The sequence below is a fragment of the Orycteropus afer genome, unplaced genomic scaffold (genome assembly GCF_000298275.1).
Source record: "Orycteropus afer afer isolate SDZICR_OR568_19922 unplaced genomic scaffold, OryAfe1.0 scaffold00217, whole genome shotgun sequence".
Taxonomy (NCBI): Eukaryota; Metazoa; Chordata; class Mammalia; order Tubulidentata; family Orycteropodidae; genus Orycteropus; species Orycteropus afer.
Window position 1 is genome coordinate 1,901,354 of NW_006921804.1, and position 14,428 is coordinate 1,915,781.

The window sequence follows — 14,428 nt, forward strand, 5'->3', positions numbered from 1 at the left end:
GCTCCTGACGGTAGAAGGGCAGTAGTTTTATTCTGGTACTTAGACCGATTTTCCAAGAGCTGCAAGGCAAGATGGTAGGAGAGCCTTGCAAATGGTTCAGCTCTTGTGGCTTTTGGACTGTTTTGTGGGGTGGGACTGCAGCTTTGGTAGGATCAAGAGAGCTTTAGGACATTTTATAAAAGAGTTTTAGGACATTTTATAAAAAAGGCTGTCAGGAAGATTGGATTATTTTTACATAGTTGGATTAACTGCTCACTTTGCTTTTTTTCTCCAAAGATGAGATTGCTGGCATTTGTGGTGTTGGCTCTCTCTGTTGGCACTCAAGCAGAGGAGGGGGCCAGGCTTTTGGCATCCAAGTCACTGCTAAACAGATATGCTGTGGAGGGGCGAGACCTGACCTTACAGTACAACATCTATAATGTTGGTTCAAGGTAAAGACCTGAGGCTCTGGGGCTACAGGTTGAACCCTGTTCTGGATTCTTAGATTTCCCAGCTGGTAACAAGGAAAATCCTTATGGATAGTGATACCTCTTTGGGAGACCTCAAGCGTCAGATATTGTGAATGAATACACCAGTTTTGAAAGAAGAGTCCTTTCTTCTGCTTTTTGGATTGGTAGAGTTTCAGAGTGGAGAAGAAGTAGGAATTGTGGTATAAGGTATAACAGGGAGAAGACCCAGGGCAGAAGTACACCCACTCTTCACTTATTGTCATGGTTAGGTTCCAAAGTCCAGGGCATTATGCAGAAATCGATGTTATGTGAAAATGGAGGATGATCATGTCAGATCACAACATGGAGATGTGTATCATTACATAGCTGCCAAACCACTGAGAATCATGGCCCAGCCAAGTTCACACATAACCTTAATGATCATGGTCAGCGTTAGTGTCACCTCACACCTTGGCGTTTGTTACTGCCAGACATATGTTGTTAATGTGCAAAGTATAGTTGGATAGTAGATTTTTTACTATTGTAAATGTGAGATGTCAGATAACAAGATACTCGAGAAGTGAGGTATATATAACAATTCTTTTGTTACCTCGGGTTTTATGTTTCAACCTTTTTTTTTTTTTTCATTAATCTATGAACATTTTTGTTACCTTTCTTCATGCTATTTCCTTTAATTTTCTCTTCTATAAACATTTTCCTCCTTGTCTTCCTCTCTCTACACACATACATGAAGAGAAATTGAGGCAAGAATAGATCTGGGTCCATTCCTTCCTAGGTACTTGAGTATTTTGATATTTTTGTGGCATAAAATCTAGTCCTTGACCTGGATTCTTTAATGGCACAAACCCAAGTTACTATGTAACTGGTATCTGTTCCGAAGTTCTGATTTTTTAGGACAAAAGGGTAGATTTGATTGTCAGATGTTTTAAATTTTATATCCATTGCTTACTGTTTTCCTCTGTTTTTTTTTTTAGTGCTGCATTAGATGTGGAATTATCTGATGATTCCTTCCCCCCAGAAGACTTTGGCATTGTATCTGGAATGCTCAATGTCAAATGGGACCGGATTGCCCCGTATCCTCTTGGCACTGGATGATAAAGGCTGGTGGCAGGGAGGGAAGTTTGCCAGTAAAGCAGTGGGTCACTTCACTCAGTCCAGGTGTGCAAGGCCATTCTCCTGCCATCTCTCTGGATAGGATGGGGCAAGAGAGACTGGTGGAAATCATGCAAGCGTGGACATGAGGAAGGAGGTTCCTGAGGTTTAGATTATAAGGCCCTGACGCATAATGGAGGATGTAGACTCTCCTAAAAATGTTTGTGGCCAGACTGGGATATTAGATGCTTTTAAAAGAAATTAATTTTAATGCTAGTGTGGACCCTATGATCTTTTAAAGTCTCTTTTTATTCAGTAAGTCTTTTGTTCTGATCTATCAATTATTTTCTGTGTTTGTTGAATTTGGTGATTTTTTTCCCTTGTAAATTAAATATATTTAGATTTTTAGATTTTCTGGTGTGGGTAAATGTTCTCTTTGTATTTTGTTTTTGTTGTGTGTTTTTGCATTTTTGAGAACTTCCTTTGTTGTTGTTATGTGCCGTGGAGTCAGACCCGACTCATAGCACCCTCCTTGGGTTTCCAAGACAGTATCACTACGGAAATAGATTGCCCCATCTTCCTTCCGAGGAGTGGCTGGTGGGTTTGAACTGCCAGCCTTCTGGTTAGCAGTCAAGTGCCTTAGGCAGTATGCTACCAGAGCTCCATTTTTGAGAACTTCCTTCAGTTATATTGTTGTTGTTATGTGCCGTCGAGTTGGCCCCGAATCCTAGCGACTCCTCCTTGGGTTGCCAAGGCAGTATCACTACAAAAGTAGATTGCCCAACCTTCCTTCCGAGGAGTGGCTGGTGGGTTTGAACCGCCAGTCTTCTGGTTAGTTATAGCCAATTAAAAATTTTCTGTGGGCTTGAGCAACTATAACTTTTCATCCATAACATATATGCTTTGAAAGTTTATTTTAAAAACCTTGATACTGAGAACATCATGGACCCTTTAAAATGAGGCTAGAAAGATACCATACTGTACCTCACACTTATGACTTTAAGAAGTCTGTATTTTTTCATTCCTGTATGAAATCACCAAGGGTTGATAGCTATTTTGTGAATGACACTTTTAGTCCCCAAATCGTAGGCTCTTCTGGAGGAGTGTTACAATCTTCGCTTCATCTTTTTCCTTTCCTTAACTCTCGGGCCAGTGCTAGCAATGTGTCCCATACCGTGGTCCTGCGCCCTCTCAAGGCTGGCTACTTCAACTTCACCTCAGCAACCATTACATACCTGGCCCAGGAGGATGGGCCTGTTGTGGTGAGTTACCCCAACCCTTAGTGCGTGGAGCTCAGATCTCCAAAAATTTCCCCGACCCAGCCCAATTTCAGTATGTCTTTCCTTGAAAATTTTCAGAAAATTTCCAAAGCAGTCACTAAATTCATAGGAAGGTAAGCTTGAACTGAAACTCAGGGAAGGAAGGAAGTGTGTTTCAAATTGTAAAGTCCCAGAATAGAGCATTTGTACTGGATGAAAGCATTCTCTTCCTCTTCATCTGTTTTCCTTTTAGCCTGGAATGTGTCGTTTGCTGCCCAGTTTATTGCATCCTCGTCCTTCCAATCCATCTTCTGTACCCTTGCCAGATTATTCCCAGTCCCCACTATGAACCATGTCTTTCCCTTGCTGAACATTTCTGCTTACCACATTGAGGCTGAGCTCTCCTGCTTGTCATTTTACACCCTCCAGTAGTCTGGCCCTTCTCTGCCTCTCCAGCTTTTTCTCCCTCTCTGCCCACACAGACCCTTAATCCTAAATTGGCCAAGCTCCTTGCTGTACCTCTTGCCTTCTCCAGTGCTTATTCTTTCCTCTTTGCCTTTGTTCTGTGTCTGAAGTACTCTCTCCACTTCATTATCCAAATCCTTCTCAAGTCCCAGCTTTGAGCTACATCTCCTTGGTTCTAGCTTCTGCAATTCATGTTGCTCTTTTCTACTCATTCATTCTTTCAGTAAGTTTTCATTGACTGCATCTAAGCTTCTATAGCACTTACAGTCTATGACACTTGAACATTTAATTACTTACTGCCTTCAGTAGTTCTCTTTCTTATATGTTAATCTTCACTCCCCAGTTTAATTATAAATTCCTTGAGGCCAAGGATTCTGTCTTAGATTTCTGTTTCCCAAACTTCTGCATTTATAACAGAAACTCGGTAGTCAACAGTCTTTAGATTCATCAGCGTAAAGGTCTACAGACGTTTATTGAGCCCATGCAATGTTGTTCTCAATTCTAGGGAATAACGAGGACATTAACTCTGTCTTAGCCTCAAAAAGCTTAGAGCTTGAATTTTATAAAGGCCCCTGACAGGACCATACAGTTGACCTTTAGGCTACTCAGTGAGTGCACTGTAGAGAGGGGACATAACAGTCAACCATGGAACTAAGAGAAGTCTAAGATTCACTAACTCTCAGTATATTTCTAAATTTCCTTACATAAATTATATAAATTTCCTTTCATAAGTCATATAGAACCATAGTCTTATCTCCCAGTTGTATTTTTTGCATCTTGTGGCATTTTACTGTCAGAAACAATCTCAGAATTCTTTGGTTCTAGCTGATACTTGATGAGTTAATAGATACCAAATCAAAGGCTAAGTTACCACCTTAGAACAAAATTGTTTGCAGTGTGCTCCAAACTCTTGGCTGCCTCTCCAAAAGAAAGGAATGTGGGCCAGCGTCTGACCCTCTTCTAGTAATGTACATTTGGGTAGGGCTTTAGACTTCTCAGGGTCCTTCTCATTATTTCATTTGAGCCTCATGTCTACTCTGAGGAAATTGTTGCTAAGGGCAAGTCATTCCTTTGTACATCTGGCCCTGCCGAGAGGCCAGTGGTGGTGAGCAACCTCACTCTTTTCAGAGTGGCTAAGATACAAGGATTTGGCTTTTAATTCTAGCTTTGTACCTGACCTGCACTGTTTAATGAATGTTCATCATGTGGTGGCATTTCCATAGAACTAACTCAGGCTTCTTGGCTCCTGGTTTTCCCTTCTTTACAACACACTAAGAGAAACTCATCCAAGCTATCCCTAGTTCAAAAGCTTTTGCTCATCTTCTTCAAGTTCTCTTGGGCCTTTAGGAACTGAGAATCTAATGCTTAGGATTGCGTTAACTGTGACTGCCCTTTTTCGAATGAGAGCCTTTGCAACTTGCCTAACACCCTTTCTTCTTTTCAGATTGGCTTTACCAGTGCCCCTGGACAGGGAGGAATCCTGGCTCAGCGGGAGTTTGATAGGAGATTCTCACCCCATTTTGTAAGTTCTGCAATGTCCACTCTTATCATTCCTCTGATACAGGAACACCCTTTTGGTTCTGGGACCTCTTGGCCTCCTTAGAAAATCTGTTTTGTGTGCTGGTTCTTGCTCTGCCTTTGTTTCTTGTTGTTTGATGTAGACAGCCATCAAATATCTTGATAGAACCATGCCCAGAGATTCTTTGCAATGAGAGAACAATTGCTAGAACCAAAATACTGATTTTTTTTCTACTCAGCCTTGAGTAGAACCTCATCTTAGAGTCTTGAGTCTGCCTTGACTTTAAAAAAAATAAAAAACCGGGTTTGATTCAACAGGCAGTAGAACATTGGGAACGTTAAGTGAGAACTTTGTTGTGATCTAGTCTAGAAGAGAATTTGTAGAGATTTTCTTAAACTACTGAATGAAGGAATTCATTTACTCATTCATTAGTGAATAATTATGAAGGCCCTGCCATTAAAGATCTTATGGCCCATAGAAGACTCAGAACAAGTAGATGGGAGATGCTGTGATAGAGGTTTTATATGAGGTGCTGGAGGAACATAGAGCAGGAACTACTAACCTGGTCTTTAAGAGTCAGGGAGGGTTTTCTGGTGGAGGTAAAGGTTAACCAGTCAAAAGAGGGTGTGGAAGGCCAGGCATTCATTGCAGGAGGAGGAAGGAGCTCAGAGGTAGAAAAAAGCATGGTGCAGTCCAGGAATGGCAAGTCATTTAGCAAGGCCAGAGGGTAGACTGTAAGGCACAGGAATAGAATACGGAAGAGAGGGGCCAGAGGTGTGAGCAGGGCTTAGAATATGGGGGGCATGACCATCTGTGGCAAGGTGCCTGGGACGTCTCCTTTTTCAAAGACTGTTTGCAAAGGAAAAGCTTGTCTTCCAGTCTGGGTTGGGTCTGGTGAAGCCATTGGCTTCACAGCTTGAAAGACAGATTGGTCTTTAGAAAGCCATTATGTATCAGGAATGGTCAAGGAGGAACCTTCCTGCCAAAGTTATGCTTAAATTTTGAGATAGACTGCTCCATTTCTTACTGGACCCATTCCTTCCTGATTCTCTCCCATGCCCTAATCCAGACTTCTAAGCAAGGCTTTTATTTTTCTCCACAGCTAGACTGGGCAGCCTTCGGGGTCATGACCCTTCCCTCCATTGGCATCCCCCTGCTCCTGTGGTACTCCAGCAAGAGGAAATATGATACTCCCAAAACCAAGAAGAACTGAGTGGGGCTTCCATAGCCCTCCCCCACAGAGAAATCCAGGTGCTTTCCAGACTCCAAAGGGTATATCAAATGCAATCTCTTCTCCTTTAGCCCTGGCTACTTTCTCCTGGATCCTGCTTTGCTCTCAACTAGAGTAAAGGAACAGGCCTAGAAATCTGAGAGCCTCCTTGGTTCTATTCTGAAGCCATACAAATAGGAATGCTTTTGGCAGCAGCCTTGAGCCTAGAGGGCCCTCTGGTGCTTCACTGAGGGGCTGGTGGGTATATTGCTGGCAACGTGAACTCTCGGATCCAGGACAGGGCACTTCGGAGACTGCCTGACATCACCCTGCCCTTCGCCCTCCCCTCTCAGAGAGTAGAAGGTGATATGAAAGCTATATGACTCTTGAAGGTTACTCAATCTCTATTCTAGGTTAGGGAAGTGTTTACCAAATGGAGTTTTCTAATAAAAATAATAAATGCCACACTGACTTGTCTTTTTTCCCCTATCACCTGAGTGAGTACAAGTTATTGTTGGAGTTCAGGCTTCTGGGTAAATGGGGCTGAGTTTGTACCTGTTTGCTGTAGGGGTTGTGGGTCCTATTTGGGACTTTGAATCAATTCAGTCATGGCTGACAAAGCAACACTGGAAGATTTTTAAAATGTGGGTGAACCAGAGTGCTAACCAGAACAGGAAAAATTATGGGTTATAGCCCTGCTAGAAACTTAATTTCCCTCTTACAAAACAAGGTCAGTTTGCCTGTGGCAAGGAGCTCTGGTGGCGTAGTGCCTAATGCATTTGACTGATAACCAGAAGGCTGGCAGTTCAAACCCACCAGCCATTCCTTGGAAGGAAGGTTGGACAATCTACTTCCATAGTGATACCTCCTCAGAAAACCAAGGAAGCGTCGCTTTAAGTCGAATCCGACTCGACAGCAGTGAGTTTGGTTTTTGGTTTGGTGCCCATGGCATAGCAGCCAAAGCTCTTGACTGACTGAGTTGAAAACAATGGTGCCCAGCTCAAAGGTGGTGGCTCAGTATGTTGTTTTAAATGTGTGTCTCCACAGTCCTGGCAGTAATCCAGTGTAATGCATCAGGCTCCTGAAAGGGCTCACTATGACTCTTCTGAATCTCCCATTTCAGGATTTTCAGCCAAATATTCCCCATTCTGGTCAGTGTTGGAATTACCCAAATTTTAAAAATTGAGTCTGTCCCAGTTTCACTTCTTTGGCCATGACTGAACCAGTTCAGAGCCCTAGTCCTATTCCCAGGGAGATACCACCTTTTAAACACCTTTGCTTCCAACCCCTACTTCCCTCTTTTCTCACCAGTCACCTACTTCTTCTCTGGACCTTCCTTGCCTGTTACCACCTCTCCACTGCTAGGGAAGGGAGGGTGGGGGAAGAGGATCTGCACATCAGCAGCTGTTCTCATGCCCTGGGAGTTACTCTTGTTTATCTATTTACTGATGAAAAACTCTCTTATACCTGATTGTAGCCCTCCCCCAGTTTAACAACTGGCTCATTTTGAGCTTGAATTTATTCTTAATGTTGAGCTCATGCTAGGCAGAGGGGCCTGGACCCTCTCAGTTGGCCTTAAGCATGGTCTATATGAAAAGGCAGTGGCTGAGCCCTTGGCTTTTGCTGCAGCAGCAGTGGGGACAACCACGCTGAGCTGACTGTGTCCAACCCAGGAATGCCGTGGTCCGGGAACAGCCTCCCAGGCAGGAAGAAAACCCAACAAACACCCGCTTTGTTCCTGCCACCAAGTTTCCCAGTTTAGATTCTGTGTCTCTATCTCCCCTGCCCAACCGGTTTAACCTTTCCCTCGCCCAGCAGTCAGAGCTTCTGGGCCCCAGGAAGGATGAAAAGGACATGGAGACAACGAGAGGCTCCAAATGGAGTAGCCCTCCACCAGCTCACCTCCCTCTTTCAGAGTCTACAGCTCGGACACCACGGGACCGGCCAGGTCAGAGGGCAAGGAGATGTATTTGCTTTTGTTCATTGTGCTCTTGGAGACCTGAGACTTTCTCAGGAGGATGGAGTAGAAAGGACAATGGATCGAAGCTTGGGATTGAGAACTAATGTAGGTAAGGAAAAAGAAGCTAGCTTGATGGAGTGTGGATTAGGCAAAAGGTAATGATGTCTTGATCTCTAACCCAGACCAAACCCATTGCCTTTGAGTCTATTCCAACTCAGCAACACTATAGGATAGAGTAGAACTGCCCCATAGGGTTTCCAAGGCTGTAATCTTTACATTTGCAGAGCAGCTGGTGTGTTCAAACCTCTGACCTTCCAGTTAGCAGCTGAGCATTTTACCATTGCACCACCAGGTCTCCTCTCTTGATCCCTAGGATTTTGAAATGTTAGTCTTTTGAAGCAAGAACACACTATTTTCCTTCTCTGCAGTCTTCACTGAAAATATAATGAGTTAATTAACCTATAGGAGGAGGGGTTCTGGTTGAGAAGATAGGGTAAACTTCCTAACTCCAGAAGATAATATAAGAAATGTATTCCTCAGTCTGAATCCTTTCCCAAAAGCTGGGGGAGAGACTATGGTACCATTTTGTGCACAACTCAGTGCTTTGTGACCTGACTCTTGTTATGGAGGAGACTGTAGGAGGAGACATTGACCTGACACAAATGACAAGAGAAGCATCGTGAAGGTGCCTTGATAAAAGGCCAAAACCAGGTGCTTCATCACTCGATATCAATTTCTTTGAAGTCAGAATGGAATTTGAACCTCCTTTAACCAATGATGTTGGAGAATATAAGAACCTCTAAAATCTATAGACAGACAAACTTAGGGAAAATTGTTGGCTTTGGGATAGAGCTCTTTTAACTTCTTGAGGTAACTTGATGGAAGGGTGTCACTTCTTCACTGAGAGCCATCCTAGGGAGGTGTAAATCTGAACTCAGGACTCTGTGCAGGCCTGCAAGAGGGAAGGGAAAGTGAACATTAGTCCCACATCCTTCCTGGAGATTGGGGACCAAAGCTGAGGGGCTTTTCCCTAAAAGGCAATTCAGACAGAACCCAGCTGCCAACATGTTCCAGATCCTCTCCAACCCCAGAAACCAGCCTTCCATCCTCTCATCCAAGCTTAACAGCTGGCATCCCCTCACCCACATACCCAGCCCGAGTACTAGGAGCAGCCAGATCCCTGAACATCTACTGCTTCATGTACAAGGCTTTGGGAATCTTCCTGAAGAGAGTAAGCGGAAATGAGTAAAAATTTTCAAGAAGCTGGAAGTAGTGGAGTGATTTGGTGAAAAGATGAGTTATTAAGCCTTCATCCCTTGAGAGGGCAGTTCAGGGTAATGGAAGCAGCACTGACCAGAGGTAGGAGAGGACTACGAGGTCTCCCACTGGCTGTATGAATGCCAGTAAATCACTCCTCTTCTCTGAACCTGTTTCGTCATTTGGATGATAAGGTTTAACGATAAGGTTTAATTCCCCCTCAAAAAAAAAATTCAAACCCACTGCCTAAGAGTCAATTCCAACTCCTAGCTACCCTACAGGAGAGAATTGAAAAATTAGAACAGAGAGATTAGAACTGCCCCATAGGGTTTCCAAGGCTGTAAATCTTTACAGAAATAGACTGCTTCATCTTTCTCCCATGGAGTGGCTGGTGGGTTCAAACCACCAACCTTTTGGTGAGCAGCCAAGTGCTTTAACCACTGCACCATCAGAGCTCCGGATGAGGCAGGCATTTTCCCTGTGTTCTTATGAGGTAAGAAACAACCACTGTCACCTACTTATCATATGGTTTTGGGCCCAGCCAGGTGGGAAAAGTACACCGTCTCCCATCCAGAAACATCTGCCCTCTTCTTCTCCCCAGAATACTTTTAGAGTAAATATAGACCATTGATGTTATTAGCTGCTGTAAAGTCAGCCGAATTCATGGCAACACCCCACCACACATACACACCTGCTTCCCATCCCCCCCACCCCCTCCACATAGAAGGCAAGAATTCTGCCACTGAACCACTACTGCCCTCAGGATAGAGTATAGATCAGAGAATTTAATCCTCTCCTTTTATTGCTCAGGAAAGACTTAGAGAGGGAAGTGACTTACCCAGAACCACATAACCAAGTGGCAGCCAGCATATTTTTGGGCCTGGGAGCTCTGGTGGCATAGTGCCTAAGGCATTTGACAGCTAACCAGAAGGTTGGTGGTTCAAACCCACCAGTCACTCCTTGGAAGGAAGACTGGGCAATCTACTTCTGTAGAGATACCTCACCATGAGTCGGAAATGACTCAATGGCGGTGAGTTTGGTTTGGTTTGACTGTGGGCCCAGCATTTATGTTCCACTATTTGCATGCATCTCAACATCAGTCATTCGAGGGTCATTGTTAACATCCCCATTTTACAGACTAGGTAGGAGACTTGAAGCTACCAGGTAACTTCTCTTGTTGCTTAGTGAGGAGCAGAGCTAGGCTAACACCTTTCAACATGTCCTTTTCACTAGACCACAGGGCTGCCTCCCTGGGACCACAGAGCAGGTCCAGGAGAAGGGCTCCCTGACACCCATTACCAATGTCTGCCTTAAGTTGTCCTCCACCCCCAGAGAAGCAGTGTGGGTGAGTCAGCCCCCTACCCCGCCCCTGTTATCAGGGAAGAGGGTGGGGGAGCTGGTCAAACATCCTGCAGCCTGGTATCCACAACACACCAGGGTTTGCTGTGTGTGTGGTGAGTTGCTTGGTCACCCCTGTTCCTGTTGGCTGAAGCTAGACACTCCTCAGATATAGCTGCCCTTGTAATTGCTCCTCCCTGTACTTTCACCACAAAAAAAAAATACGGTCTTTTCTCCTCCCTGTGCTGTAACCTGCCTCTTAAAGGGACCAACAAGCAGTTTTAAAGCTGAATTTGAGAGTGGATAAAGGACCTCCCTGACCCAGATAAAGACCTCGCTGTTAATTCCAGCGGTGAGCCTTTTCCCTGAGATGTCCTCTTTCTCCCCTCCTCAGCTCCACTCTGTCCCTGCTGGAAGGAGGGTGAAGTTTCCGTGGGATGTCAGATTCCCATAAGCTCTCCCCTTTGGGGTGGCCCCAGCTTGGATTCCAGTGCCTGCTTCCACACCAACCTGAATCCTGTGGCTGTCCTTTGTTCAAACAGTGCTTCAGACAGGGGAACCCAGGCATGCCCCCCCCCCCACTGCCTCCATCCCAGATCAGTTGTGGCACTGAAGGGGTTAAAAGCCTGGGCATAGCACTGTCTGGGGTGTTTGAAGTAGGGTGTGGAAGGGAAGGGCTAGAGCAGTTGAAGTGGCAACTGGTCTGGACTGGAGTGAGTCCTCTGGTCTCCTATGCAAACTTCTGGACCATGAGCAGTTCCCTTAAAGAGGCCAAAAGAGAGGCACCCCCATTGAGGTACTGGACTGGATTCTTAAAGGGGCCACCTGAAGCAGAACTTTCTTCAGCATTGAAGCCAACAACTGAGGGCAGGAGCAGGTCCCCCATCTTTGGGATATCTCCCAGGTCTGGTGAGTTTCCCTGTTCCCCTTCCCTGGATTAAAGTCCCTACCCCAAGAAGGCTGGCGGTTCAAACCCACCAGCCACTCCTCGGAAGGAAGGTTGGGCAATCCTACTTCCGTAGTGATACTGCCTCGGAAACCCAAGGAGGGGTCGCTATGAGTCGGGGCCGACTCGACGGCAAATAACAACAACAACAACAACAACCCCGAGAATGGGCATTCCCAGGGAGGCAGAGATCTTCCAGAATCCCTCAACACCCCAGGAAGTGACAAAACCTTTTGTAGCTTCTCAACAGCCTCCCATATTCAGCTCCTATTTTAAATTAGAACACTGTGTGTGCATACGTGTTGTCGTTGTTATGTGCTGTTGAGTTGGACCCAACTCATAGTGACCCCTCCTTGGGTTTCCAAGGTGGTATCACTATGGAAGTAGATTGCCCAACCTTACTTCCAAGGAATGGCTGGTGGGTTTGAACCACCAGCCTTCTGGTTAGCAGTCAAGTGCCTTAGGCACTATGCTACCGGAGCTCCTGTGCATATAGGGAATATGCATATAGTGTGCAATAGGGAATCACAATAATGGGCAGCCGTTAACAAACACTTATTTGCAAGGCAAGTGATGCTAAACCTTTTATGTGCATTGTTTCTTAATCCTCACAATCTTATGGGGTTGACACACCGTAATGCCTGTATTAAAGATGAAGTTTAGAGAAGTAGTTTAATTGAACTAACCCATTTCTTCCTTGGGAAATATAAAGAGGAAGGATGGCACTGGGATTTTTAAAATTTACAACCCTAATTCACCCAGGGCCCCCTTCCTCTTGGGCCTAGCATTGTTCCCTTTATCCTTGAGGGTTAATTGTGATATCTAAAGGGCCATCAATTCATACGTGACAGCCAGGGACTTCCAGATTCTGGATAACCTCATCCATCAGTTAGGGGTGCCATACTTCACACACTATTTTTAGCTGTTCCCTGGGATCTGATGGGTTAATTCCCTGGACCACAGTGGCTAAAGCCTTCTCAGGTATGTCCATCTGAACTTCAGACCCTCTCTTGCTCCACCCTTCTGGGCCAGCACCAGCCAAGAAACCAATAGGAGGTGGGAGAGGATTAGTCACTCTTACCCCTTTTCCTTTTTGGCCCCCTCAAGTCATGGCTAATCTGAGTCCTAGCCCCCTGGTAGCATACAGCACAGGGGCCCAGCAGGAAGGAAGAAGGCAGGGTTCCTAGATTCAGTTTCCAAACCAATTTAAAAATAAAATAAAATAAAATAAAGATGGTCACACTTGGAAGCTCAAAGCTGGCAAAATTCCTGACTGACTTGTAAGCTTACTGTATCAGGGGGTGATTTAGTCTGGGTGTTTGATATCCTTGCCTACTGACTTAGTAAACGGGGGTATGGTTAGACTAGGAGTCTGGGGATCCCTGACTCTCTTTCTAACACTGAACTTTGGAATTAAGTACCAAAAAAATGAACCAGACTCATTGCCTTTGAGTCAATTCGACTCATAGCGACCTCTCCTTGGGTTTCTGAGGCAGTATCTCTACAGAAATAGATTGCCCACTCTTCCTTCCAAATTAAGCACTAACAATGAAATCAGTAACTCTGCCCTGGAGGCCCTGGAGGTAAGTTGGTGCCTCTCAGGAGTTACCCTGGAATCTGATCTGGGCAGGTGGCTTTTGCCCATACTAGTGCCTGCCCTATTATGGGTGAGACATGATGCCATGTCCCTCTATTGCATCTGGCATGGACCCTCCTGGGTCCTCTTCTCTGTTCCTAACACTTGGTAGATACTCAAGTAATGTTTGCTGAATGAAGGAGTCTTCTATACCCTTTGCCTTTCCTTTGATTTGGGGAACTGTGGTCCTCTCCAGGAGTTGACAGCAAAGTCAGATAAACGGTGAATTCTGGGACACCAGCATTCAGTATCTAGCAAAAACTTATGTGCTCACACAGGGAAATGGATCTGTGAAATAGCCAAATCAGGTCATGGTTGAGATGGGGAGGTACTGGAGACTTGGGTCTATGTCCTGCAATAGAGTGGGGTATCTGGGGAGCAGGGGTGGGAAGGAACTGTTGTTATTAGGGTCTTCTTTTTCTGAGGACAAGAGAAGGCCTGGTTTAGCCTTTTTGCTGGGCACTGTTGGATTAATGGTTTACTCTACAAGAGAAGAAGCGGTAGGTTAAATTTTGAACTATCAAAGGGTTTTCTATGACCCTGTGCCCCCAGGGCCAGGAGAATGGAGGAGAAGCCAGCAGACCATGTCATCTGGCCTCTCTGTCTTCCTCCCCCATCTTTATTAACTGGTTCCTTTGAGTCTTCCCCATTACTACCCCTCTTGGGGATATTTAGAACCCCAGAGACAGACCCAGGGAGCCTCCTGGGCTGGGAAAAAACCAGCCAGCATTGTCCTCTGCTTGCTGTTCCTGGCTGTTTGGTTGATATGATAGCAGTTCCTATCCCCATTGTTTGCTGGCAGCAAACATAGCCAGAGCTCTGCCTGCCCTCATCACCTTGTTCAGGTTTCTAAGACAACAGAGGGAGTTCTTGTGTGTCCTTGCGTAGATTCTGATTCAAAGACCCTATAGGACAGAGGAGAACTGCCCCATAGTGTTTCCCAGAGTTTATTTCCAGAAATCTTTATGGGAGCAGATTTCCAGGTCTTTTCTCCCACAGAGGGGCAGGTGAGTTCAAGGCACCAACCTTTTGATTAGCTGCTGAACATTTAAACATTGTACCACCAGGGCTCCTTACAGAAGGAGTAGAAAGGACAAATTCTATTTCTTTAAAAAAAAAAAAACTACTCGCCAACAATTCAATTCTGACCCAAAGAGAACCCATGTGTGTCAGAGTAGGACTGTGCTCCATAGACTTTTCAACGGCTGATTTTTTTTTTTTTTTTGGAAGTAGATTGCCAGGCCTTTCTTCTGAGGCACCTCTGGGTACACTCGAACTTCCAACCTTTCAGTGAGCA

The 14,428-nt window shown here is 45.1% G+C and overlaps 1 protein-coding gene across 1 annotated transcript; it reads left to right on the forward strand.

Moving 5' to 3' along the window:
• The first annotated feature begins 276 nt into the window (after positions 1–276).
• On the forward strand, positions 277–5,997 carry SSR2 (signal sequence receptor subunit 2). The gene is made up of 5 exons (XM_007948455.2): positions 277–431; positions 1,424–1,522; positions 2,695–2,803; positions 4,710–4,787; positions 5,887–5,997. The coding sequence occupies exons 1-5, from the start codon at positions 277–279 to the stop codon at positions 5,995–5,997; spliced, it is 552 nt and encodes a 183-aa protein (XP_007946646.1).
• Positions 5,998–14,428: the final 8,431 nt, after the last annotated feature.

What these genes read in the sequence shown, in the direction of transcription:
- SSR2 (XM_007948455.2), top strand. Translation starts at nt 277, where the DNA reads ATGAGATTGCTGGCATTTGTGGTGTTGGCTCTCTCTGTTGGCACTCAA. An exon ending in ATCTATAATGTTGGTTCAAG is followed by an intron (nt 432 to 1,423) that starts GTAAAGACCTGA and finishes TTTTTTTTTTAG; the next exon opens with TGCTGCATTAGATGTGGAAT. An exon ending in AGGAGGATGGGCCTGTTGTG is followed by an intron (nt 2,804 to 4,709) that starts GTGAGTTACCCC and finishes TCTTCTTTTCAG; the next exon opens with ATTGGCTTTACCAGTGCCCC.